Below are 26,915 nucleotides of genomic sequence, written 5' to 3'. Positions count from 1 at the left end.
TGTATGTACACATAGACGGGTCTTCTAGAATATAGTCTCTCAAGAGGTCCTGAAACTGTGTAAGAGTCTTACCTGACATTCTTCTAAACCACTTGGGCTTCTTGTCCCATATGATAAAGAGATAGTATGCAGGGACCCCAGTCAGAGTAATGATGAAACCGATCCCTGTACTAAATGGATCCGAATACAGGGAAAGGGCCACCATGAAGAGACACGTGAAGGAGAACAAAGCCGGGATGAACAGTGGCACCTGGAACAAGCACAAGGGGGAAAAAAAAATCACTTCAAACAGTTCCAGAGACAGAAGATGGGTTCAAGAAGAGTGCGTCGGTCAAGTCATACGATCAGACAATCCCCGCTGGTCATGTGAGCAGGTTACAGGCACCATCCCACCTTACCGTAATAGCAACAGCTCTTTAATAGGGCACAGAGAATGTAGCAAACCTACTCCCTTAAATCTTTAAAAAAAAATCTTTGAAAAGAACAAACCTAGGATAATGAAGTATGTTTCACGAGAGATGTTTTCTTTGAATTGTTTCACTAGTTAAGTACCAGTGTGACTTATGTTTTTGATTTTAAAAGGTTGGCTTTTTGATAATTATGATTAGAATCTGCTTGAATGTAGAGTCAAGAGCACGGGCTGCTTGTTACGTGTTAAAGCCTTTCAGTGCATATTGATTTTCTTTGGGAGACTCACAATAAGAACTGACAGGAATAAAACAGACCAACCCCTATTCAACCGCTAATAAAGATGTTGCCAGCATTAGGCAATGGATGTAATTAGAAACAAATTCTGACAACATGACTGACAACATTATCTGTGTTATTTCTTAAAAGCAAATAGATAGTGAGGTCAAATCAATCCATGAACGTTCAAGGCTAAAGGAGATGAGAAACATATTCATCAACTCTCGCAAAAGGAAATGCTTAGTCACAGTAAAGGGTATTCTATTAAGGATATGTTGATACAACTTCACCTTCCCTCTTTATTTTACATTTTTATTCCTTCTAGAATATACCTTCTAGAATGTATAAGAAGAGCAACATAACAAGTCATAACAACTAAGAATACTTAAAGTGCCTGTTTTGTAAAGCAGCATCCTTTTTAGAGTTTCAATTAGTGACAATTCCATATGTATCTGCCTCTGTCTTTCTCAGCATGGCTATCCACAATTACTCAGCATAAAAACACAAGTATCCCATACTTTGAACACATCAGGTCATTAGACACATTCAAGAGAAAGCAACATGACAAATGTCCTATGTATCTACCACTTTTCAGAAATGTGACATACAAAGTTAGGCACCACACATAAACAACTTGCTGAATTATTTTTCCAAGCTAAAACAAATCCGATAAGAAGGCACTGCCTGCAAGAGTTAAGCATTTTATTCCAGAGGATGCTGCCCCCCGCCCAAGTTCCTCATCATCAAGTTATGACTAAGGGAGGACTAGGTATTAGGGGAAAGATTTATGTAAACCCATCAAGATTACTGAGGTTACCTTGAAAGGACGATGCATCTCTGGGCGTTTGTATCGAAGATAAATCAGCCCAGCAACCGCCAGCCCAATAAAAAGCCACCTGGCAAAACTGAGGAAATTCAACAGACTGTAGAGGTCCCCCGAGAAGAGCATTATCATCGTCAAGGGGTGCTGGGGGAAGGGGGAGAAAAACCACACTCAGTGAGTTAAGAGAGAACACAGCTGATAACAAACAATAACATCACTACAAATTATGATGATCTTTTTCCTGATTATTTATACTGATAATCTACCACACTGATATTCTGTATTTTCTGCTCTTATACTCCATTACGCACAGTAGCGGCATGAGAAGAACACCATTACCACTTAATCAGAGAGAATTTTATGTGGATGTTTAGTTTTTAGTCGGTTTATTTATTTTTTCTTTTCATTTGAGAGAAGAGAATGTGTTTTCAAAGAGTAAAACACCGGATAGTCAATGACTTAAATTTAAAGATCTAGAGACTGAGAGGATTGGTAAAGAACTAATGCCCCAGATCAAAAGTGTACCCAATTAGAAAACGTGCCAAGGGCTCTGTAAATGGTTTCTGAGAGGCCCTTGGCTATGCACACACATGAAACACAGCCACTTCTAGGGGATTCTGCCGTCTCCCGAATGCAAAATATTGACCTTTTCTTCCTCCACACTTACTCTGCCCATGTGCTTGCCATGTGTGACCCTCAAGACTGCAGAAAAGAATGAAGCACAGAGATCAGCTTAGCAATGTCTCTGCAGCTGCACATGCCAAGGACAGCACCACTGATAGCAGAGGCTTAAAATGAAAGCCCTCTTCACCGAATAATACATTCTGTTCCCACAAGTGACGTTAACTTCCAGATTCAGCACAGAGAGGATGCATACTTTACAAAGAAATTTCAAGGAAACATTCTGAAACAGATTAAATGCATAGAGCAAAGTGTCCAATGTATTCTACTCTGCTCCCTGACAGCAGATTCCATTTGACAAAAATGTTACAAAGTAGTAGGTAAAAGTGAATATAACATTGCCAATGGGTATTTGAGGACTTTTATACCTTGCACAGTCTTCTGTACCCGACCCTTCACAACTACTTTTCTCTGCATGATGAATTCTATAACTCACATCTCAAGTTTGGTGCTTTTATTTCTTCCCTTTAGAGGTGCACTCAAATATTTCCCTTTTTTATCACAGAATCACTGCACTGTCTAGTATTTCATCCAATTTTGCCTCTAATTTTGCGTGCATTTCATTATAAGGGGCCTATGATATGACATCTTGGTGCTGTTGAACTGTGGCTTTTAGCTCCACTTTCAGTATGTAGAAATGGGACTCGTTCTACATTCCTTTCTGTGAGACTCTGTGTCGATGACAGAAGCCAAGGTAATCACTTCCCTTAGACCTCACGCATTTCTACAAAGGTGCAAAAGAAGTGATGTGGTTATTGTCCCATAGCATCAAATACGCATCAGAAATACTGAATAAGAAATACTGGGAAGCGATGGAAAATATCCTGCCTCTCACTCTCCACCAAGATATATATAGATCCGATTTAGCAACGAATAGAAAGTAAAGCACTAGCTACAGTCTGGTTCGAATTCCTCTTTGCTAACCCATTATTCAAGCTTCTATCTAGGTATACTTTTTAATATGCATTACCAAAACAATAACAGCTGGCAGAGGAGTGTGCTTGCGGACATGAATCATGGAGAGGATTTCTGGAAGGTGACCCTCTCGAGACGCAACATAGAATAACCTGATGGGAGAAAAATGTGGATGGAGTTGACTGGATAATTGATCATTTCAAAGGGAAAAATCCAGAAACCTAAGAGAACACTTGCATCTAATTTTATACCATATGGTTTGTCATTTCTTAGGAGATTACTTTAGTTTCGCTTTTCAGATAAGGCAGAGACTCAAGAGAAATCTGACTTCAAATTTCAGAAAATCTACCAACACATTACATTATGCTTTGAGGGGAAACAATAGCAACATTCGACTCAGCATAGCTCTCCCTACATGTAAATAGCTGACGGTGAATCTAATTCTAGATTCTTAGTATTGTACGCGTGCTGTCAATCCGATCCAGCCCAATACACACACCTACACACACATACGCGTGCACGCGCACACAGACATGCACACGTATGACCTTATATTTGTATTTTTCTGATTGGATTTTAATCTTATGTTAAAATAAAGGGGACTTTTGCATCAAACAAAACAAAAGGGATGCACGTGGTGGGGTAGTGATTTCTGGCGTCTCTGGCTTTACTTTTTCTTTTGTCACCTTTAGAGAAACAGAGATTTTATCACCAGAAATAAAATGCTGTTGTTAGACTCTGTAGACCTACTATAAAAAAAAAAAAAGAAGAAGAAGAAGAAGAAAAAGAAAAAGAAAGAAAAGAAAAAGAAAAAAGTTCCCTGCCAGGCTTCAGTGTAGGCTATGAGTAGACAAGCAGTGCCCTCTACTGGGCAGAATGAGACATGCTACTGATACTTGGACGAGGACTTCGATCTTACATGTCTCTTTAAAAACAACAGGTTTGGAGGCACTATTTCTTTTCTTTTTAAGCCTACTTTTATCACATCCAATCTCAAAAACAGAAATGCATTTCTGGAAATGCTTGAACTCGCTCACCTGGAGACAGCAAACACACCACCATTCATGGAGCCAAAGCAGGAGAGGGCAACAAAGATCGGAACTGCTAATGAGAAATTTCCCAGTAGCCGCTCAGAAAAGGTCTAGTGAGAGACAGAACGAAGCAAATTAATGCTCTGCCAGAAAGTGGAATAAAATGAAACAATTTAGTCCAAACTCACTCTCTGACTTTCTTTTTAAGTCTGGTGATACGTGTATGCTTTATAATCTTTTTTTGTGGTTAGGGTCAGGCTAACTTCTTAGACAATAATCAAAAGCAGTATCGTGGCATTGCTTTTTGCAAAACTATGGCCAAAGGTCTAAATAAGCACCTTCTCTCTACTTCCAAAAAGCAACGATCCATTTATTGACTCTTTATTAACTACGATGTCTATCATCTCTGATTCTGGTAAGCAAAAAAAAGCTCGGTTCAGAAGTTCTCCCACTGGAGACAGAAATCCTTCAATGCCTTCTCTTCAACCTGGAAAGCCACATTTTTATAGTGAGGTACAAATGTACACTGAGAAGTATTACGGATACCTTGTTTCATATCCCAATCCTCCTGTTAGGACACAAAGTATAGTGAGAAATAATTGATGACTTAATCGCTTATCTACCTATCTATGAGCAGTTCCAAAAATCTTGTGCCTAGAATAATCACATTAGCTGAATCTCTCTGTATTGAGTCACTCCCTCCCTCTCAGGGATCTGCCAGTTCCTTCTGTGGGTTCCCATAAAAAGGCTAGAATACAAATACAAGCTTGAGAAGATCAAGCCACAGAAAATATGAAAGATAAACAAAACTTCCAAAATTTCCTTTCATGCCATAGTATATGCAACACTGCAAATTTCCATGAAGGATGTATTTTCAAAAAAAACCAAAAAACAAAAAACAAAAACCCAACAACCACTATGTGGGATTCTTTAGTTGTCCTTGATGCAGCTGGTGCTATGTAATTAATGGGCCACGTTGCACTCAAAGAGTAAGTGCTGCCCTTTGTCTGGGAAGATGAGATGACTGACCCGACATTAGCAAACTCTGTACATTTGGTTGTCTGTTAGGACTTACAGCAGTGGCAAAGTCTTGTTTTAATACAGTGAACACGCACGGAGGTTCACACGAAATGAGATAATTTGTTCCCTGTGGATGTTGCCGATATGAGGTAATAGCGACTATTTTAAGAGGAACTGACATCTAGCGATGGGAAGTTATATTTTCATCCTTCATTGTTATGAGGTCACAAAGAAATGCTCCTTTACCAGCTAAATTTTGATGCAAAATAAAAGTATGTGTCACAGAATAACATTCCTGTAACATGACCTTTGAGAGCAAAGATGGTCCTGAGGTCAAATAAATTTTGGAAAGTGTTGTAAAATTATAAGTATCCCCTTCTTAGGGAGTTAAAATGCACATTAGTATCTTTAGTATTCTGAGAAGTGCTAGAGCAATGACATCTGCTTAACTTTGAATAACTCAGTATTTCCTAAAATTAATAATATCCCATTACTGGTATTCAAAAGGATACACTAGAAAAAACAAATACGTATGGTCCTTTGGAAATTCTTAAGTGGTACTTTGGAAAAAAGATTTGAACTCAGCATTTGAAAAGTTTATGAACAGGAAAGAATAAAGAATAAATCACAATTTGCATGCCAAAAAATACATTCATTTAAGTTCAGTAACTGCCCGCCTATCCTTAAAGTCACGTTGGAAAAGTATCTTCTATTCAACATGCACGTGTGGAAATGCGTTTCCCAGCACCTATATGTGGAAATGTTTTACAGGAAACGAACAATGCAGGAAACCATATAGGACTTTGGCTGTCTCAGTTAAATGGAATTGCTAAGGTGTGTTCTAAATTTTTTATATACTCATTATCATTCAGGTCAAGAAAAGATTACTGAATTTCAAAACACTTTCTGCTGGAGGGAACTACTGTAAAATTGCATCAACTCATTAACCTAAATTCAAATTGGCATGTTCCCAACTTGGACTTACCACTGCCACTGCATTTGAAAGCAACAGCTCCTCAGCACTAATGGTCGTAAAGTAGGCCACATTTGTTAGCACGTAGCCGGTGGTGACGATGGCCATGGATATACAGATTGCAAGGGGGATGGTTCTGAAATGCACAAAGGAATTGCTTATTAGTCATCTTTTGTTAGTCATTCTCTGAAAGCAAAGACGATAGGATAACAGGCTGATTCAGACAAAGACTAAAATGGTATACACGATAATTACAGGATCTGTTGTTGTATGTGTGTTTTACTGGGGAGAAGTACTGCATATTCCTCTGTAATTTGATAAGGTCCATGGGAGCAGATACTTCATTTGTCTTCTCTACTTCTCTACCCCCAGAACAAATGGGTCTATCCCATTCTGGTTCCCCGTAAATGCCATAGCAGTGTTTCTCACACTTGAGCATACAGCCACCTCCTGGAAGGCTTCTCAAAACACAGTTTGCTGAACCCACCTTGAGTTTCTGATTCAGTAGGATTTGCATTTCTGACAAGTTCCTGGGCAATTCCCATGTGACTGGCCAGGGGACCATTCTTTGAGAACCATGGTCCTCTCTACCTCTCTAATACTAAGTTACTGCCTTGACACCTTTCTAACACTAACCTTCGGAAAGGTCTTTCCCATTCAGTTTTTCCTCTTCGGTAGCTTCCCTCATCAGCAAGTAAGTTGCACGCTTTTGGAAGCATGAGAGCAAGATATATCTCCCTTTCTCAATGATAGTAATAATAATTTTATATGTAACACAAAAAGCACAGAAGTGCTCACAATAATGACTTTGCACTGCCCTGCTGTGAGTTCAAAGGAAGCTGAAGATCATGAGTATCTATTAAAGCAACAGTGCAGATAATCCCATGAAATTAGAGGTGACATGCTGTGAAGTACATATGACCGGTCAGTGCTGACACTCGTGGCATCAAGAAGAACCCGGCACAAATGCAATGTTATGTCTTCATTTAATGCACTGGGAAAGCCAGGAGTTACTGACCCTAATAATTTGATTCCATGTTACCGATACACATTACTTGCTTAACATAATCACCTCTTCAGACTCTTTCCAGTTCAAGCAACTTAAACCTTCAGCTCCCTGCACAAAGGCTGATGGGTTTTTTAGCCATAGAGCTTATCAGCCCTCATGGAGCCTTAACCCTGCTGGGTGCCACTAATGAAGATCTCAATATAATTTCTTCCAAGATGAAAATACAGTTCGGAACTTGGAGGCGGGGGTGGGGGTGGGGGAGGCAGAGTCTGCCTCCCTCCCCAAGCTGGGTACGTTTAGCACACAGAGACCCAGCTCATTATGCTGAACAGCACTATCCCCCGTTGAGAACAGGCAAACCTCGCCAGTCAGCAACTGCCATTCATTATGCTGCTTGGAGCCTGACACTTCCCCTGATCCCCAAAGCCTTAAGCCTTGATGGGGAAACACATTGACCTCTAAATCCTGGCATCCTAATATAAAAGTAGCAGATGTTCCCTTTCCCCAGCGTGAAGAGGGTCCTGTGGAATTTTCTGTTAATACCATAACATGCATTGCTAGTTGTGATTGATAAATGCTACATTTAAGCGGAGGAAATCACTGGGCCAATTAGATATAAAGGAGTGAATGGCATAAGACATATTAAAGATGAATTGTTTCTTTGAAAGAAAGGCTACATGTAAACGCAAAGGACTAAGAAGGCGAACGTGAAGGTAGATGTGCAGCTTTTCAACCACTCACTATATTATTTTAAACTTGAGTCTTTTCCATTTTTATAACATCCCAAATGGTGTGTTAAGCTCTTTCTCTGGGGGAGAGAAGTGGGAGGGAGAATGGGGGAAAAAGATTCTCTTTTCCTTGCAAGAATGGGATTAAGAAGTGTAAAGTTCCTGTTAATAAAAATTGAGGTGACATTGTTAAGTGCAGAGGAGTCACTAACCTCTCCAGGACAGGTGGTACAGTCACATCATATGATGCTACAAATTAGCAGGGAGAAGGCAGTCTGAGATTTGGGCTGTGGCCCTCCCCACATAGAATCCAGTCTCCAAACTCTGCTCTTCCAAGGCTGCCTGTTTCCTGCTTAGAGATTATGGTATGTCTGAGGGAAGTTTTCTAAATTGACTTTAGCAGAAGGAACATTAAAAAAAAAAAAGTGCAACTTTTTTTCTCAGCTTGTCAACAACAAAAATCACAGCAATAGCTGCTGCCATTAACTTGGTGGGTATTATGTGCCCAGTATTTTATTAGGTGCTTTACATATTTGCCTCATTTTATCTCCCGAATATCCTGTGAGTTCGGAACATCATCACCATTTCATATGTGAGGAAATGAAGTCTTGGAGAGTTTGAATAACTGTTTGAGGATAGACAACTGGTAAATGGGAACCCAGAATTCAGTTGATCCATGCTAGCTAAAGTCAGAGCATTTTAACCACTAAAGCATACTCTCTCTCTCATGCATGTGGACCCTCGGCCTCTTAACTATTCATTTTCAGAGAAATCATAATTGCTGAATATAATGTTTATTGCAAAACTCTTCTCAAGCCTGTATGTCTCATGCAGTCATTGAAAATGCAGCTTTATTTACTGTAAGGGTGGGGAAAAAAACTTATTCCATGATTTTTATAATTTTTCTGTACAACATGAACTGGAATGTCAAGTGAATGTTTTCAGAAGTTTCAATGTTTAGAAATGGGGTATTTTTTTAGATTTGAAAGACAATAGAGGCTCACTTAATACATTTCTCTAGACAGGGGCACCTGGGTAGCTCAGTCAGTTAAGCAACTGACTGGCTTACATCACGATCTCACGGTTTGTGGGTTCAAGACCTACGTTGGGCTCTGTGCTGACAGCTCAGAGCCTAGAGCCTGCTTCAGATGCTGTGCCTCCCTCTCTCTCTCTCTCTCTGCCCCTCCTCCCTTCCCCCACTCATGCTCTGTCTCTCTCTCTCTCTCTAAAAAATTAAATAAGTAAATTTCCCTAGACAATTTTTACAGAAAATGAGGAAAAGCAAGCATGTCTGCCAGAGAAGCCAAAATGTATAGATTATTAACAATTTTACTATCAGCTCAGATATACTATATAGAGACTAGACCGAAAAATCAAAGGCACTTACAGCAGAAGACAAAAGTGAGAGAGGGTCCAACCTTGTGGCAATGCATATGTCCAGAATTAATTCCTCTCTGAGCAAATTAGGCCATGAGAATTGGAGGGGGTGTGGCAAAAGAGCCACTATCTTCTGTCCTTAGGTTCCATTTCACTTTGACAAAGGGAAGGAGGAGAAGGGTTTGTGGCTGCCTTGGCATAAACAGCAATCAATTACGGAGGAAAGCAGTTGACGTGTTCAGAAGGGCTTGGCACTGTGTGGTTAACTCCTGAGTTTCAAGCATCAAAGCTTAAGAGCCACTGGGTGAGCTGATAAAAGCTATTAGGCCATGCCAGAGCAATCTTTCTGGAGGCTTTAGATGCAGAGGGCAGATAAGCATGGTTAGCAACTCCAGATTAAGGCAAATGGCACATGATAATAAAACGAATTAAAGGAACTAGCAGACCACTGGTATTTCAAAGCCTCTGTGTTCTTGTGAGGTATCCTTCAACTCTAAGTGCAACAAAAGCATTGTCTTTAAGCTGAAGAAAAATGACTCGCACCTATGAGCTCTACTCTTTTTCAAATGTTTATGCATGTTTGTGATGCTTAACAAAACACAAATGTATTTTGAAGCGTTACTCCTTAAGACTTCTAGTCATTGTACATAACCTTCTCAATTAAGGGCCATTAAGTATGTGAGAATCCAATAATTTTATTAGCTGCACTTAGTTTTCAGCCAAAAGGCCTTGGAGAGTCTTCTTTTCCCGCGGGTTTATTTTAAATTGGCACCTATAACCAGTCTATGTCACACATGGATAAATATTTGTTTTATTTGAAATTGTTAAATAGAACTGTCTGGAACATCTGCTTAAAAATGCTTCATTCTAAGGAATAGACTTCCCCAGGAACCCAAAAGGTCCCCAAAGTAATGGCTGGTAGCTTACATTTGTGTAATCTACAAAGCACTGACAAATACATTTTATCTTCAAACATACACATGCCATTTCAAATCCTTTGTGGAATGAGACAGAATATAAACAAATAGCAAACAAAATTCACAACAACCGAATGAAATAGGTTCCTGAAATGATTCCCACCATTTCCAAATGAGGAAACCAAGGCTCAGAAAGGTTAAGTGCTGTGGCCAAGGCCACAAAAATCCTAAGTGGGAGGGCGAACCTTCCAGCTCCAAGTTTCACATTCACGGTATATCCTGCCATGATATCATGGCTGCTTTGTGCCTACTTTACCTCCCTGTACAAGATCCCTAGGATTCTTACATGCTGACAAAGATGTGTTATATTTTACATAAGTAGCACAAATATCAGAAGGCTGGATGTAACAATGCGACACATTTTAAGCCAAGTGTATTTCTTCATGCACCAAACAGTGATCACAAATAAACTTGCAAATAATGCAGCATAGAACGCCTGGTTTAATATGCTTTGCAAATGTATGACAGAGCGTCAGAAATGACCATTGTTTCCAGTGCTTTACATTGGCTAAAAATAAAAACTCTTGCTACAAACACAGAATGAGTAAATCTAGCTTGATTCTCCAGATACCTGAGGATACCTGAAGGTTACAGGGATTTCTGATTTTCAAACCATATGAGTAAGTCAGTAATCCCTTGAATTTGGGATAGTCCTAAAATTGTTTTATAACTTGATCAAAATCTTCTGAGATTTGTGTGAACCAAAATAAGTTTCACACAATCCCCTGTGTTGGATACACACAGTGGGGACCACAGAACTCACTGATCCCAGGGCATCTAAAATTGTCTTTGAGCTGTGGAACTGGGCATGATGACAGTCAGTTCTGTTAAAGCCTACTCTTTTGTGTTCAAGAATCTTCTACAGAAGTGATTGATGCTTCACACTTTCTATTTAAAAATCATTAATATTTTAACATGCACTTGTGACATGCGGGAGAAAGGAGGGAGGGAGAAAAGGAAGGATTAAGAAGAACAAGAAAATGGTAAACTTCTCAATATGTGAGATAGAAAAAAAAACTAAAACATTAATTTTCAGAATATTTTAATTCTATTAATAAACTAGGCACTATTTATTTATATATAATTGAAACATAACTGTGATTCATCTCAACACCAAGTATTCGAAATTATATTAAGTACCAGGGGCGCCTGGGTGGCTCAGTCGGTTAAGCGTCAACTTTGGCTCAGGTCATGATCTCACAGTGTGTGAGTCCGAGCTTCACATCAGGTTCTGTGCCAACAGCTCAGAGCCTGGAACCAACTTCAGATTCTGTGTCTCCCTCTCTCTCTGCCCCTCCCCTGTTCATGCTTTTTCTCTCTCTCAAAAATGAATACACATTAAAAAAATAGTAATAATAAAAAATAAAATTATATTAAGTACCTTTTGATTCCAAGTTTTTATTTTAGAATCATACTTGTTTCACATTTTCTTTATAATTGCCCTATGAAGACCTTGAAAGCTTTTCTGTAGAACTGACACAGAAATGACTCAAGCATCTCTTATTTCCCTTTTTTGTATCCACTGATCAATTAATTAATTAATTTTTGCTGAATCACTCTGTTTACACACTGCTGTTGATTTCATCTCACTCCTCAAACTTCAGTCGTACGTTATGGACAAAAAGATAAGTAAAAAGTATACCTTAAAGAAAGTCAATCCATATTTTTCATTCACATGGTTTTTCTTCTATACATTTTTATACACTCTCCCTGATTCCTGCTCATACCGAACTCTCCAAAGAGCCCTGGACACATAACTGTACTAGCTGGCTATGTGATTTCTGACATTTCTAGCAGGGATTGAATTACAAATAAGTGTATTTGATAATTTTCCAGGACTTGAAACAATTAGATTACAGATGGCTGGAATCACAAATTCCTTTGTGTGTTTTCAATGATTTTGCCTCATTGTCATTTAGTGCTATCGCTGTATCTCTAGTTATCCACTGTGAGTGGGAATCGGGCTGTTAATAACATGAAAGAAATGCACTTGAGGAAACATAGCAAGTAGTGGGGGGAAAGGTGTGGGTTGTCACTGAAAAAAAATGTAGCAAGAGGAAGAACCATGTTCATGTTCTAACTTAATGACAATTTCTGGGCCAAGGATGAACACAGAGATGTGACAAGCAGATTGTCATATAAAGGTACACGGCGATCCCACTGACTTCAGGCATTAAACACCTGCCCTCTGCTCCTTACAATAAGTATCACAGCAAGGCTATGGATGTTTTCACTGAGACACTTTAAATTTCAGTACCGCTGAGGTCTAATCTAAATCTCACCATTCTCCATTGTCCACAGATGAAGAACTCCATAAACAGAAAGAGAAGACAGAGAGACCTGTAGAGAGACGTAAGAAATGAACAGACACAGATTAAAAGGCGGCAGGGCTGAAGAAGGCTCATGGGAAAATGTAAGGAGAAAGGTACAGCGAAACCAAATAGAAAAAAGAACATGGAAACTTACAATTCAGAAACATAGGGTGATAAGCAATCAGAAGAATTGGTATAAGCATTTAATCCCTAAAAGAACCCTTCACTTTTTTATCCTATTAGAATAAATTCAGCACTAAATAAAATTATTCAGCAAAATGTAGCTTGAGTGTAAATTTTTGTTTGCCTGAGTTTCATACAAAAAAAATTAACATTGTCTACATCTCATTTTTTCCTCATTTTCTAGAGATTTATGGTATGTCTTCTAGATATATTACAGTTATTAGTATTTATCGTGAGTAAGCATAACAATATTAGTAGGCACGTTTGAACGTACAAAACCAAAATTGGTTTCCAATAAGATGTTAGCAATTAAACTACCAAAAAGATACATTATTTAAATAACAATGAATTTCACACTGATGTTCAATTCTTATTTCTGTTACACTGTTTTTACAACCCACCTTTTAAAATTTCATTATTTCCCTCAGGATTTGGCCTGACATACACTAGAAGAATGCAACATCTCAGTGAACCGTTCTATCATAACGGAGTTCCCAAGATTCAGCTGTATGGCTGAAACATTTAACTCCCTACCACAATTTTGTGTCCCTCTTTCCAGAGCAGAAGTTATTCCCAAGAAGCAGCTACCCGGATAGGCTACATTTGCCAGACTCTCCTGTATCTAGGTGGGAATGGGACTCATTCTTGGTGTCGATTGATGTGGCAAGTAAAGGCCAAGGTGGTTATAAGTGACTCGACTTGACACCCCCCTCCCTAATGGACAGCCATTTGCAGAGAATCCATACAGTGGCAAAGCCACACTAAGGAAGGAAGCGAGGTCACAGAATCAACATGCGTAGGAAAGCCCACCGGTTAGCGAGGGACACCAACTGGAAATCGAAACTGAAATTTTTGATTTTTTAAAGTCCTTGAAAATTTGTCATTCGTTTGCTGTAGCAGCTGGCATTGCCCTAATAAAGGAATGAAAGGCTGCTCATTATATCAAGATCTCAGTTAATTAGTTCATATAAGACTTAAAATTGGTCATCACCAAATTGTACCCTACATTATATTGTTGTATAATATATAAAATTAAGATATAAAATCCTTAAAATAAGGTCCCAAATTATAAAAATCAACTAAAAACATTCATATCTGAAAACAGTACGATAGGGAAAATTCATCATTATTCAACAGAGCAAAGACAGACCCCACCGCTCTCTACCTTAAAATACAAAATCCCCTACACTTCTGCCAGTTGCCACCAATTCAACAAAGGTCAGGACACAATTGCCTCTTGTTTTGACCAAGGACATATAATAAGACAGTGCAATGTTAAATAAATGTAATCTTATGCCAAGAACAAGGCAACATAAAATAAATATACCCACTTTGGCATAGTAAATGGGAATTAGAGTCAAAACCCACTCAGGCCATAAACATATATCTTAGAAGGAACTGATACTATTTCTCTTACTCTGTGCATAAATCAGGTCCGGTCACACTTCTGATCAGTCTCACGATAAGAAATGGAACAGGTCAACCTGGAGACGTTCAACCGTGACGAAAGACTACTGCTTCTACACCAAAAATTGTCTGCAACATTTCCGACCAACAGTGACAAATCTAATTATTAGTAATAATTTCACTTTGATATCTGGTCAGGTAGATAACTGGGTTTCCAGCTGGGTGTTCTGGGAGTCGAAACAGATACTGGACAACTGGTAAGATTACAGACCCCCCCTGGTCTCACTCGCTTCAACCAGATCAGTCCTCTTTTACCTACTTTATGCACTGATATTCTGCCACACAACAGAGGCTTTCAAATAGTTTTAACATCACTGCTCTACACTCTACAAGTCAAATGATGTCTTTGGATCAATTTTTTTTGGATCCAATACTGACTTCTTATAGTACAGTTTTGAAAATATATGAATTGGTTTCATAAAGGAGCCACATGTGACTGATTATATAGGTATGTGTATATATATTCAACCCTATAAAGTTGAAAATAATTTTTTTACTGCAACAAGTCCCTATTTATACTCTTAGGGTGATTGAGGGAAAAATCCTTTTTTAAAAAATGAAGTTGATTTATTTATTTTGAGAGAGAGAGAGAGAGGAGAGAGAGAAAAAATCCCAGGCAGGCTCCACACTATCAGCACAGAGCCCCACACGGGGCTCGATCCCATGAACCATGAGATCATGACCTGAGCCAAAATCGAGAGTCAGACGTTTAACCGACTGAGCCACCCCGGTGTCCCGAAGGAAAAATTCTTAGAGGAGCCAATAGCTATGGCCTGGCTTTAGTAAGCGGCAAATCCACATGGTAGGGCCACAGAGAACATGACACAACAACCTGAGGGAGCAGTAGGGAGAGGCAAGGATGAGAAGAAGTAGGGTTGAGGGGCTAAGTGCCTCGCCCGCTGGGAGAGAGAATGTGCCACCGTCAAGAAAGTGGTGATGAAGACGCCAGATTGGAACTGTTCGTAGCTCCCTGAAGAGGTCACAGAGGTCCACAGAACGGCAGAATCGCCCGCAAGCCCTCCCTCTCCTCTCCGCAGGCTGTCTATTCACAAAGATTCATATGCTCAGCAGAAATGGAAATTTCATGATCTTTTATCTTTCTGCTCAAAAGTTAATCCCCTCCAACAATAAGCTTTTGTGCTTTAGTTTATATTTACTAGCACCTTTTCTTAGACTACAAGCATTCATAGGCAAACCTCTCACTAGGGATAATTTTTTCAAGTCAGATACACTGGGCAGTGACTGAGGGACTAGGAAAATTAAAGTCATCCTGACATTTACCCACCCTCTCCTTCATAATTTCTCTCTTAGCTCTATTCCTCAAATACCTACAACCAAGAAAAAAATTGTACATACCATCCCAGGTGTAAATTTTCTTTTAGCAACATCTTTCCTCTGGAGTTTTACCTTTGATTTTGTTTTAACTTCATAGAATTTTGAAAATTTTTCTGGACTCTAATCCTAAGGTGGAGTCTAGTCACATTCCAGTCACTATAGCAAGGGACTCAAGAGATCACTGGATCTCTCAAGGTTTAAACTTCCTTAACAGTTAAAGAGGCTATTGAGTTAATAGAGTCTAAAGTCCATTTTACTTGAAAGTTCATTATTCAACCACTTTGGCAAATAAAGCTAATCCATAGAGATTGTTTAACAGAACACTTTAAAAACTCAGTGGAACTCATGTACCAGAGCATTCTAAGGAAATGCCTGCCTTTGCCTTGTTCTGTCATTCAGAGGAAGAAATAGGATGCTGACTTTACAATCTCTTCTCCTGAACACTGAAGATTATGATTCTATTCTCAACCAGGAACACCAGCACATCAAAGCACCTTCCATCATTACAACTTCAAAGTGTCAGCCTGGCTGAAAAAAATTGATCATTACAAAAGATCATTTAAAGGAAAAGTGGTCCGTCCATTCTTCCAGATTCTAAAATGGTATCTGTGGATCAGGTCAGACCTCTGGAAGGCCACATTACAAGGTCATATTATCCTAGGCACTCATGGAATGTCTTTGCAAGTCACTATATTTTATGCCTCAGCTTTTATCCTAACTTCATTGCGAACACAGTTTTAAAAACCATCTGAATTTTAGGAGGACATTTGTAGCAATATTGTCATTTGCATCCATCAAGCTCTTTATAAAGACTTCATTCATTTCATCAATGTTTATCAAATATTTTCTTTATGCCAGACATTGTAAGTACAGGGATAACGACATCAACCACAACAAAAAGTTTATTCTCTCATGGATGGAATCTAAAATTCAAAGAAGACACAGAGGACTCCCCATCCCCCATTCTTAACATGGTTGCCTCCTTCCTGTCAGTTAGGCTCATACCAAGTCTCCCCCTCAGAGAAATCTTCCCTCCTTTTTTTAAGTATGCCTCCCCCAATGCCAGAACTACCCATTCCCTATCATTTTCAATATGAAGAAAAACAAAACAAAACGTCTTCTAACTCCTAATAGTTTTTTCAATATCTTTATGCATTCATAATACACCAAATCCTACAAAGAAATGGAGGCCATTCACTGACCAACACGAAGTGTCCTCAAAGTATTGCCTCTAAATCTCTAGTGCAAACATTTTTTAGAGCTGTTGCCAGGACTGTTCGTCATCCTCAAAGATACCTCTGCTTTTTGTGTAGCTTGTAACCACATAGGGAGAGAGTTCCTGGCCTCCTTGGTTTCTGGGTTTTGTTGTTGTTGTTGTTGTTTTGTTTTTTTGTTTTTATTTCTTTTTGCTTTTTATCAATCTTTTATTTCTAAGACATGTGGTTCATTAAAACAGTGAGAGAAGGTAAGTATTTCGGAAGATACAACTTGGGATTTAAGAAATTTTTTGAATAGAAGTTTGTTTACAATAGTGATGGGAGGACTCATAAAACTTATAAATTTAAATTACTTCAACCAAACTATGTTATCATCTTGACTCTTTCTTTTACCTTGTTTTCACAGCCATGAGACCAAAACTGCACAATCCTCCCAAAAGAAGACTTGAAAAAAATTAATAAATCAAGCCAAGAAGAGAAAAAAGGGGGAAAAAATGTTAAGAGGCAGCTTTAACACAGAAAAGAAATATTTATTCTACCAAACCCTCATGAGAATTCTAAATTATTAAATCTCTGAGTTCACCTGATTTATGAACAGGATAACACAGCCCCTAGCCAAAATCATTTTTAATAAAAAGCAGGAAACCTCCCGAAGTTCATCTCAGATTTAATATCAAACACAGCAGCCACACATGAACATTTCCCCATAAAACACAAACACAGCACAGCGCAATCTTCTGCCAGCCATCAGTGGGGCGTCAGCAATGCAAACAAACAGGGCGTTTGAACCATGGGAGGGATCAGGCCTCACAATCTAGACAAAGCAGCCAATAGAAATGAAACACAGGCTGAAATGATGTCAATGAGGAAGGGAGAGGAGTTCAAGGAAGACTCATTTCTAAATATATTAGAGCAGTCAGCTCACACTTCTGGTCAGAACACTGAGCTTCCTGGTTGACTGTGACATTTGAGAGAGCAGCACAAGTGTATTTTTGTGTTGAATTTTATGCATAAATTTAGAATATACCAAAGGAATGGAAACCACCACGAGAAAACAAAGGCTAGTAATTAAATAATCCAACATTGCCATTCTCATCCTGCAAAAAAAGTAGTAAACATCTAAAAGATGCATAAAAATATGATTCAAATATTTTCCAACAGGTATTTGGTTCAAAGGTAAGAAAGATGTCAAGGGGAAAAAAAAGTATCTTATTCTTTTTCATGTATGTTTGCTTAGGAACTGTGATTATTACCATGTTTATAACCTATGTGGTAAGGGATTTCTTTTCAGGAATATAAATTCAACTAGTTGGAGATATATAAAATAATTAATTTCATCCATATTTAATCCCATATAGGGAAGTTTCAGCAATTATAAGGATCACAAGGAAATTTTTTTTTTCATGTTTCCACTGATATTTCCATTAATGTTTTGGTATTTGGTATTCAGTTAAAAAATATTCTGGAAAACAGAAAATCATTATAAAAAGTACTCTGTTAGTAGAGTACAGGGATTAAAAAAGAAAGGCCAAAAGGGGAAAAGTAAGACTCATATCACTGGCAGATGCCTTGTAGGTTACTTTAATTAGTATTTTCAAAATCTGAAAGAAGAAAACAAATTAATAATTAACTATAGGATACAGGGAAGGAAATTTTGGGACTATAAAGGATTTAACCATACATGTAGAATAATTTGATTTAGGGCAAATTATATTGTAAAATAATGCTACCAAGATAATTTGAAAATTATGAACTTTAAATTTCTAAGAATGATACAGTTTTTCCTCATATTCATGAAAAGCCACCTCCGTATAAATATGTTATACTAATTTATTCAGGGAATTTATTATTTATATTAATTTGTTCAGAGAAAAAAAAGTAATAATTAAGGCCATCTTTCTGTCCAGATAACAATATTAAAACTTTCAGTAAAAATTGTATAGTAATTGGCTGATGTATCAATAGAAAGACAAGTAGAACAGAATAGATCACTTTGAAATACAACAGTATATAATGTAAAAACAATATATAACAATTGTCATACTTTATGAGTATTATAAACTAAGTAAGTAAATATCATAAACTAAGGGGTGATATGACTATTCAGTAAATGCTAGGATATTGGAAAACTGGCCGGTGTGGGGGGGGGGGGGTGATTTAAAAGCCTACATTCATTATGTCATGCTAAAGAAATCCATTCCAGATAAGTTAAAAGGCTTAATGTCAAAAAGAAGAAACAAACAGAAAATATGAGTGATATTTAAATGATCCAGGGATGAATAAAGATTTATGATATCAAACCAATATACAGAAATATTAAAAAACTCATATTTAAATGTAATCAATATAAATACATAACTTATTAAATTACTACATATAAATTCAAAGTTCTATAAGCTAAATCATAAAGAAAATTTAGTTACATGAAAAACTGAGGCCAAATTTTGCAATCAATATAATAAGCAATTAGTACCCATAATATATAAAGAATTCTGTTGGGGCTCCTGAGTAGCTTAGTCAGTTAAGCATCCGACTTTGTCTCAGGTCATGATCTCACAGTTTGAGAGTTCAAGCCCCGCATTGGGCTCTGTGCTGACAGCTCAGAGCCTGGAGTCTGTTTCAGATTCTGTGTCTCCCTCTCTGTCCCTCCCCTGTTCACACTCTGTCTCTCTCTCACTCTCTCTCTCTCAAAAATAAAATAAACATTAAAAAATTAAAAAAAAAAAGAATTCTGTTGAATCACAAACATTCATGCCTCAAAATGGCAATCACATACAGCTACTAAACTTGGGACAAGTATTAAGCCTTATATATGATTTAAAAAATGTAATTTAAAACAATGAGCTATCACTTTTGCTTTTCAATTAACAAAGATTTTTGTAAATTATAGTCAATGCTGATTAAGTGTTCTTAACTACTGCTGTTGAGTGAGGAAACGGATGTACCCAATTTGGAAAGCAACTTGGCAACACAAAAAGAGATTTTTTTGAGAGTCCATCACCTTTGACATAGTACTTCCCTTTCAGCAATCTTCTTAAAGAAATAATTGAATATACCAAAAGATTTCTATATTAAATGTATAATACATCACTTTCACCCTAAAAGAAATTGGAAACATTTTAATGCTCCCAGAAACGTGAGTAATTGTTGGTATACCTACCCAATGAGATATGATACCACCATTAAAAATGGCGTTTACAAGGATGTTAGAGATCTAGGAAAATCCAATGAAATGACATTAAATGAAAAAAAGCAGTATAGGTCTAGATGAATAATAAGTGCAAAAAACTTGTGGTGCCTGGGTGCTTCCATCGGTTAAGCATCATGGTTCGTGACATCGAGCCCTTTGACGGGCTCTAAGCTGACCAGCGTGGAGCCTGTTTAGGATTCTTTCTCCCTCTCTCTCTGCCCCTCCCCAACTCACTCTCTCTCTCTCTCTCTCTCTCTCTGTCTCAAAAATAAATAATAAACCTAAAAAAACAAAGAGCTAAAGCTGAGCAAACCTAGAGGCAGACAGACTTCATGGTGCCATCGAGCTGCGGGGGGATACAACAGTGAGTGACACATATGGAGTCCTGTGTCAGTAAAACCCATGACCCCCACAGGGGAAACAGACAGTAAATAAACACATAAATCTGTAATGTAATGCCAAAGTTGCAAACAAAAATGCATATGTGCATTTATCCCAATATAATGCAATACAGACGTGCATGGAACAAACACACGCACATACACCCATGGGGGGAGGGGAAGCAAAACATCAGAGTAACAAGTGTTTTTATTTTATGTAATCATGACATAATAGGTGGTGTTACTTTTCTTCCACATAATTTTTGGTATTTTAAAATTTAACTATTATTTATTATTAAAATAAAGGAAGACAGACCACACACCATCATGAAAAAATACTATGAAAATCAGAAAGTTTTAATTTTTCTAATAGGGTACAGGATACATAGAAAGAAGCTTCCCTTTCAATTACTTGATTAAATGGATCACCTGACCGTAACTGCTAGGTGGAAATTTGTATCCTAGACACTTAAAAATGGGACAGACAAGATGTGTCTGTTAGGAGAAATATGAGAACAAGACAGTCAGGATGCCCCGTGCTCTGGGCTGCCTCTTGGATGGGAGATGTGGAGCTGGGAAGGCCGGCCAAGAAGTGAGGGAAGTGTGCAGGGAGATGCCTTAGAAACAGCAACACCAGGAGCAGAAGTAGCCTGTCTTTTGGAGAACAGGAAACTCTGGCCCTGCCTGGTCAGACTTGCATCATAAACTTGATGGTTTGAAAGCACCTACATATCCAGGCTGAAGCTGTCTCTCTCACTGCAGTTCAGAGTTCAGGTTGTGGCCCAAAAAGACAAAGGGCTCCGTGTACCAGGGAGGGACGTTGCTGAGTTCAATCTGCAGCTGTCTTCTCTCAGCATTTGCCACTGATCACCTCTCCTTGGCCAAGAGGCCGTGGCATTACGAGGATCGAATAGCTAAACACTTACATACATTTAAAATACATTTAACCTTTCTTCCACCGGACCCTGAGCAGCTACAAAACAGCTTTTTCGAATCATGATCTCCTCTTGCTATCTATCTCACTCATTTCTTTTGTCATTTTCTGGCTCAAAATGAAGTTAATCGTGTCTTCTATATCAATTTCTCTTTTGCTTGCCTCAGGCCAGAATATGGGAAGTGAGATTTTGATTGTTTGACAATATCAATACAGAAAAATTAAATATTGTTCCCCCCAAAGAGATATCAGAACTATTTTAAGAATTGGTTTTATCTGTAAAAATGTTAGAGAAAATAAAAAGTAGCTATTTCCCTACAGGATCCTAACATTTCAGCATTTCCTAGTCATAAAGTTTCTGTTTTAATCTTGTAACCAAATGACCTTCAATAAACGACCTGGAATAGATTATTTAATTCACCTAGCCTAGGACCCCTTTCATTACGTGTTTGAAAAACAGCTTTAGAAAGTCGAATGCAGGCAAATGTTAATGCTTTTATACATTTTAAAAGGCAGTTTTGTTCCATTCTCAAATAACATACAGGTCACTCCTAATGATTACATTCTTCCCCCAGCTAATTTCGAGGCTACAATCTTGCCATATCCATCACTCTTAGATCTGTAGTCAACAAGGCTAAATGTTTGAAAAGAGGACTAGAAAGGGATCAGTATTTTAAACATAAACAAATGTAAACACAGACAAATTAATCCATCTCTCTGGCTTCAACTCTTTATCTTTACAATGAAAGGGATAGGAAATTTGATGGCTACTTTCCTCCCGATTCAAAAATCCCAGGCCTTTGTGATATATTTTCTCAAGGTCAAGTTCACTGTGTTTTTAATTGTAACAGTGAGTTAGTCTAATAAACTAGGCCAGCCATGCCAGCATGTGAATGGAAGAAGGTAAACGAGTGGAGAACTAGTTATTATGTGCACACAGGTAACGTGAAAACTGAAACAACTTGGAAATTTAGAGACATCTTCGCATCCCTTGCTATCTATCCCTAAAAGAATGACCGTGACAGTAGAATGTCAGGGAAAAATAAAAAGGTGACATCAAAATAAAAAGGCCAACAGGAGAGATACTTTGGAGGAAGTGAGACATGAGGGGTCTATATAAAGCTGTGATGAGGCAACCAACGAGGCTCTAGAAATGACTCTGCTCACAAAGTCATGCTTTATAATCTTTAGTCTCTCTTATTTTGTGATATATGAATATATGTCAAAAGCTTTAGTGTAACATATTATGAAATATCTGAGTGCTATGCCACAGACTTAATTTCATAAATTATCTTCCCTGTAATATTGCATATCTCACTATATGAAACGGTGGCCATGGTATTTGATCACTGCATTCTCAACTATTATGCATTAGTATCGATTATTATAAAGCTTTTGCCACAGATAGCTCTCCCTATCTGTTCCACACATCTAACTTTAAAAGAGAGAAAAAGAGAAAGAGAGAAAATGAGAAAAGGGACAAATGAGAAATGACACAGTAGTAAACAGTTATCCGGGTAAACCATCTGACCATTAAAAGCTATGAGCATGTCTCCTTAGAAAACCAACAAAGCACTATATGTTTTTGAAAAACAACCTCCAGTATGAGAGATTAGAAATGCCTAACTCTGAGACTGAGAGAATTTGTGATTCCCGTGGCAAAGTATTTCAAACAAGGGTGTCTTTTACCTTATAATGATGGGATTTCAAACCCAACATTTAAGTAGTGCAAAAGAAAGAAAGAAAGAAACAAACAAACAAACAGTTTGGCCAAATTCACAAATCCTGATCTGATAATCCCTCTTTGATTACAAATGAGCTAATGACATGTTTCATAACAAAAATAAGAAGTAAATGGTTTATCATTAAATAAGTGTCCTCACTGAGCAAAGTATTGTCGGACGCATCAGTATATTATTTCTAATTCTCATAAAAACTCTGCAAGGTAAGCATTAGAATATCCATTTAACAGATGGCTAAAGCAATGAATATATATATTTTAAAGTTATCACAAATCTCTCTCTCCCCCTTTCTCTTTCTCTCTCTCTTTCTCTTTCCTCCTTTCCTCTCCCTCTCCCTCTTTTTTCTCCTTAGGTAGGCAACATAAAATATTTATTATTATGAATAAATAAATCCATCTGGACTGTTGGAAATGTCTAATGCTTAAAGTAATAGACCTATCAGAGAAGATACCTCTTTACATAGGCAATTCCCTCATAATATATATCTAGACTCTTGAGACAAATAAGAAACACATAGAAAAAGACTAGTACTAACAACAACCTGCAGCACACAAGTTCATAGACCATTTTATACCTTCTAGGCACATATTATAAAGAACAATAAACAAAAGTCAGGATTCATCATCACACACATTTGATAATTTGATACTCTACCATTCTTTTTCCATAGCTGAGAAGTCACAGGCTCAGAGAGGATAAATAATATAGCTATGATCACAAAATTACATAACTCTAGAACCAGAACTAGAACTTTAGTCACTAGACTCCAGGTACAGAGCTCTTTCCACAACACCAACGTGAATCTCACTGTGCTTGTTGGTTCCCAGCCCAAATCTTCTCCTGTAATGGCATTGCTATTTGCCTCTCCTCCTTAACCCACCCTTCCCTTGAATACCTAATATGTGAAAGTCAGGTTTTTGACACATCTTGTTTGAAATATTTCCAAATTTGACTCAGGATTCTATTTGACCTTAAAATTTAAGAAAGGGTTTCCTTCATCTCCCTAGCATGTGACATCCCTCCCCAATAACACAGACCATAACACAGTACATGATGCCCCACATTGGTTCGTATATATTCACTGACTTAAATGTAGAACCAAAATATAGAATTAGAAGCAAACTTAGGCATTGGTCTGCCTCATTTTTCCACCTCAGTATCTATAGAATCACGGCTAAATGGTAAGTTCTTTTTTTCTCTATTTTGGGATTTCCAATGCCTAATGCAATTATCTTGTTTCCATACTTTTGAATATAATTTTATCTGAAAATGAACTTTCTTCTCGTTTAACTTGATTTCAATTGTTCTTCCTCTGGCATAGAGAATAAATGATCCCATCTTTTTCATTAAAAGAAAAAAAAAGAAGACAACTCTATTTTTTCAAGAGTATATGAGCACCACATTGACTCATCCATGTTCCCTAAGCAGTTTAGTTCATATCTTTGAGCTGGGACAATGTGGCCATTATGATGCTATTTGCCAGAAAATTCTATCACATGATTTGCCACCATGTCTGACTGTAATAATGGATTATGTCCAGGGGGCAATTAACTTTTCACAGACATTTGCTTTTATTGAAAATAAACATAAAACAAGACTTAAATGTGACCTTTTGGATTATAACTCTCCTTAAACTGTACATATGTCAGAAAAAAAGGAAAATCCACTGAACCTGCCATCAGGTTCATCTTCCCTAAACACAACTTCATATACCAAAAACTTGTACCATACCTCCACTCACCACATCCCACTGGCTACTGGATCAGGTCCAAAATCCTTCTAATGGAGGCTCATCCCATACCAGCATCCACATTGTACCGCCATTTTGTCTTCTACTCTTCTTTACAATCTTTTGCTTTAGCTAGCTAGAGCAGTCTACACATTATTCCTTGAAACCATGGCTTTGTGTATGTCCATCCCCTGTTGAAATAGTTTTATTTCTCTATTCTACCTTTGTAAATCTTACTCTTCTTCCAACTTCCTCTTCCACAGCAAAGTTACTTTCTTAGTCATTACAACACTTTGTACACCCATGGGTCACTTCTGCTTTGCCTCTCAAAGAGACTAGTTGACATGCTGGAAAGAGTATGAGCTCGGAAGCCAAACAATCCATGCATTATATCACATTATATCAAACATGGAGTATAATCCTAATCTTCTCATGTACTAATTACAGGGCCATGAAAAGTTACTTCACTTCTCAAAGCTTTAACTTTCTCAACTGAGGAATGGAAATAAAATACATCATCTTATTAAAAATAATCTGAAGTGCTACCTTGTAATCCACCTATCACTCAGACAACAAACACTGTTTATATTTTTAACAAAGGCTGTGCATTTTTAAGTTAGGCATAAATCTTAAAAAAAACATATGGGGGGGGCGCTAACACCTGTGTTCTCCTGTTTTAGAATAATCCCATAGCTTCTTTTCCGGAAATAAAAATAAAAATTTAAATACATGACACCAGCCACTCAGGTCAAAACCTTCTTTGGCAGATTTCATAAACGAGTTTCTTGGTAAGATCGTGAACCTAAAAATAAGTCACTGCAGTGGAAGTACAAATAGTCCATCCATTATATCCGCACCATCAGCCAGCAGTGTGACGGTGACAGTGTGGGTGTGGGCATACAAATATTTGGTTTCGAAGGGAAAAAAATCTGCCAAGAAATATATTCTGATTATGATGAGTGAGCATATTGCCACCTAAGGGAGATCAGAGACTACTAAATAAAAAGCAGTTCTCATCATCTTTTGAACCTTTTAACTACTAATGATTGGGTTCTTTGCTGATGATGCAGAACAACTTTTCAAGCTGATTAATAGGTCATGTGTGTAGAAGAGGCACCCCTGTTCATAAAACAATTATGCTAATCCTCTCATTTTTTTTCAAAAATTATGAATATTGTAATCTTTCAAGAATATGGGTTTTGGTTGCAGATGGCATTTGTGTATTACTTGCCGAACTCATTAACATTTTTGAATTTCACATATTTTATCCTCACAACCCCATGAGAACTTTAATAGAGGGATTATCACCCTCTATTTAAAACTGGTAAACAAAGATTCAGAAGCAACGCGGAGGCCTGCCCAAGGTCAAACAGCTAGTTAAGAGGAGACAGCATTAGAATTTTGATTTTCTAAATGAGTACTCTTTTCAAAGACTCAGTAAGTAAATATTTCCACAGTTCATAAAAGTGAAGGAAATCTTTCTTTACTGGAAAGTCTCAACTTCATTTGACTCATTTTAGATGTTTACATTGGCAACACTGTTTTAGCTTGTGCCTATACAAATTCAAAAGTTGCTCATTTTCCTGAGTAGATCGATAAACTGAGTCAATGTTTGATAATGACTAGAACAAAATTAACAAAACCATTCTTGTGTTTGGCCAGTGCAGATACAATGGCCTCGATGCATATTGTCTCTGTGCCTAAAGAACAACACAGGATATTCTATTTTTGTGAGGATCTTAAACAACGTTGTATCTGAATGAATGCCAAGCAGCAGGCCACAGACTAGATATTAGTGGTCTAAGAAGTTTTTCACCAAGTATAACCCAGAATGTAAAAGGTATTTATGAGCCACTTTATGGGTACAAACATTAATATTCAAATCCAGGCACAGAGAAAAGTAGCTGATTTCCATAAATGAGAATATGGATGAGGGGAGTCGCTAAAGTGTGAACTCAAAAACAGGAGACAATGTAATGACTGACATTTACTTCTGATTGCAAAAGTAGTTCCTTTCAGATAAAAGGATTCTAACTCTGTAACCTCTGACTTAATGTCATTCAATTTCTCATCTGGGTTGTACCTATTATAGTCAAAACATTTGCCCTACTCTATGTATGCCACCCAACCAACATTCATCAAACCTTAAAATGGTCATAGAAATTAGCAGGTTCCTAATCAACATGTGAAAGTTAAAAATAATTG

General features: G+C 37.7%; 1 protein-coding gene across 3 annotated transcripts in view; it reads right to left on the bottom strand.

The window, feature by feature from the left end:
• Nucleotides 1-26,915, bottom strand: part of SLC7A11 (solute carrier family 7 member 11) — a 126,432-nt gene that overhangs the window by 64,137 nt on the left and 35,380 nt on the right. For 2 of the 3 annotated variants that reach the window (XR_008296118.1, XM_015073596.3), the window contains exons 7-11: nt 6,143-6,266; nt 4,144-4,247; nt 3,162-3,258; nt 1,505-1,654; nt 73-250 (exon numbers count right to left, since the gene is read on the bottom strand). Coding sequence is in view for 2 of the 3 variants with exons in the window: in XM_015073596.3 (XP_014929082.1) it covers nt 73-250; nt 1,505-1,654; nt 3,162-3,258; nt 4,144-4,247; nt 6,143-6,266 (653 nt within the window). In the remaining variant the exon portion in view is untranslated. The remainder of the gene's footprint in view (nt 1-72; nt 251-1,504; nt 1,655-3,161; nt 3,259-4,143; nt 4,248-6,142; nt 6,267-26,915) is intronic. The other variant, XM_053216960.1, reaches the window with a different exon arrangement.

This window comes from Acinonyx jubatus, chromosome B1 (genome assembly GCF_027475565.1).
Source record: "Acinonyx jubatus isolate Ajub_Pintada_27869175 chromosome B1, VMU_Ajub_asm_v1.0, whole genome shotgun sequence".
NCBI lineage: Eukaryota > Metazoa > Chordata > Mammalia > Carnivora > Felidae > Acinonyx > Acinonyx jubatus.
Note: the sequence above shows the minus strand (reverse complement) of the source record. Positions and strands in the feature narration are given on the sequence as shown.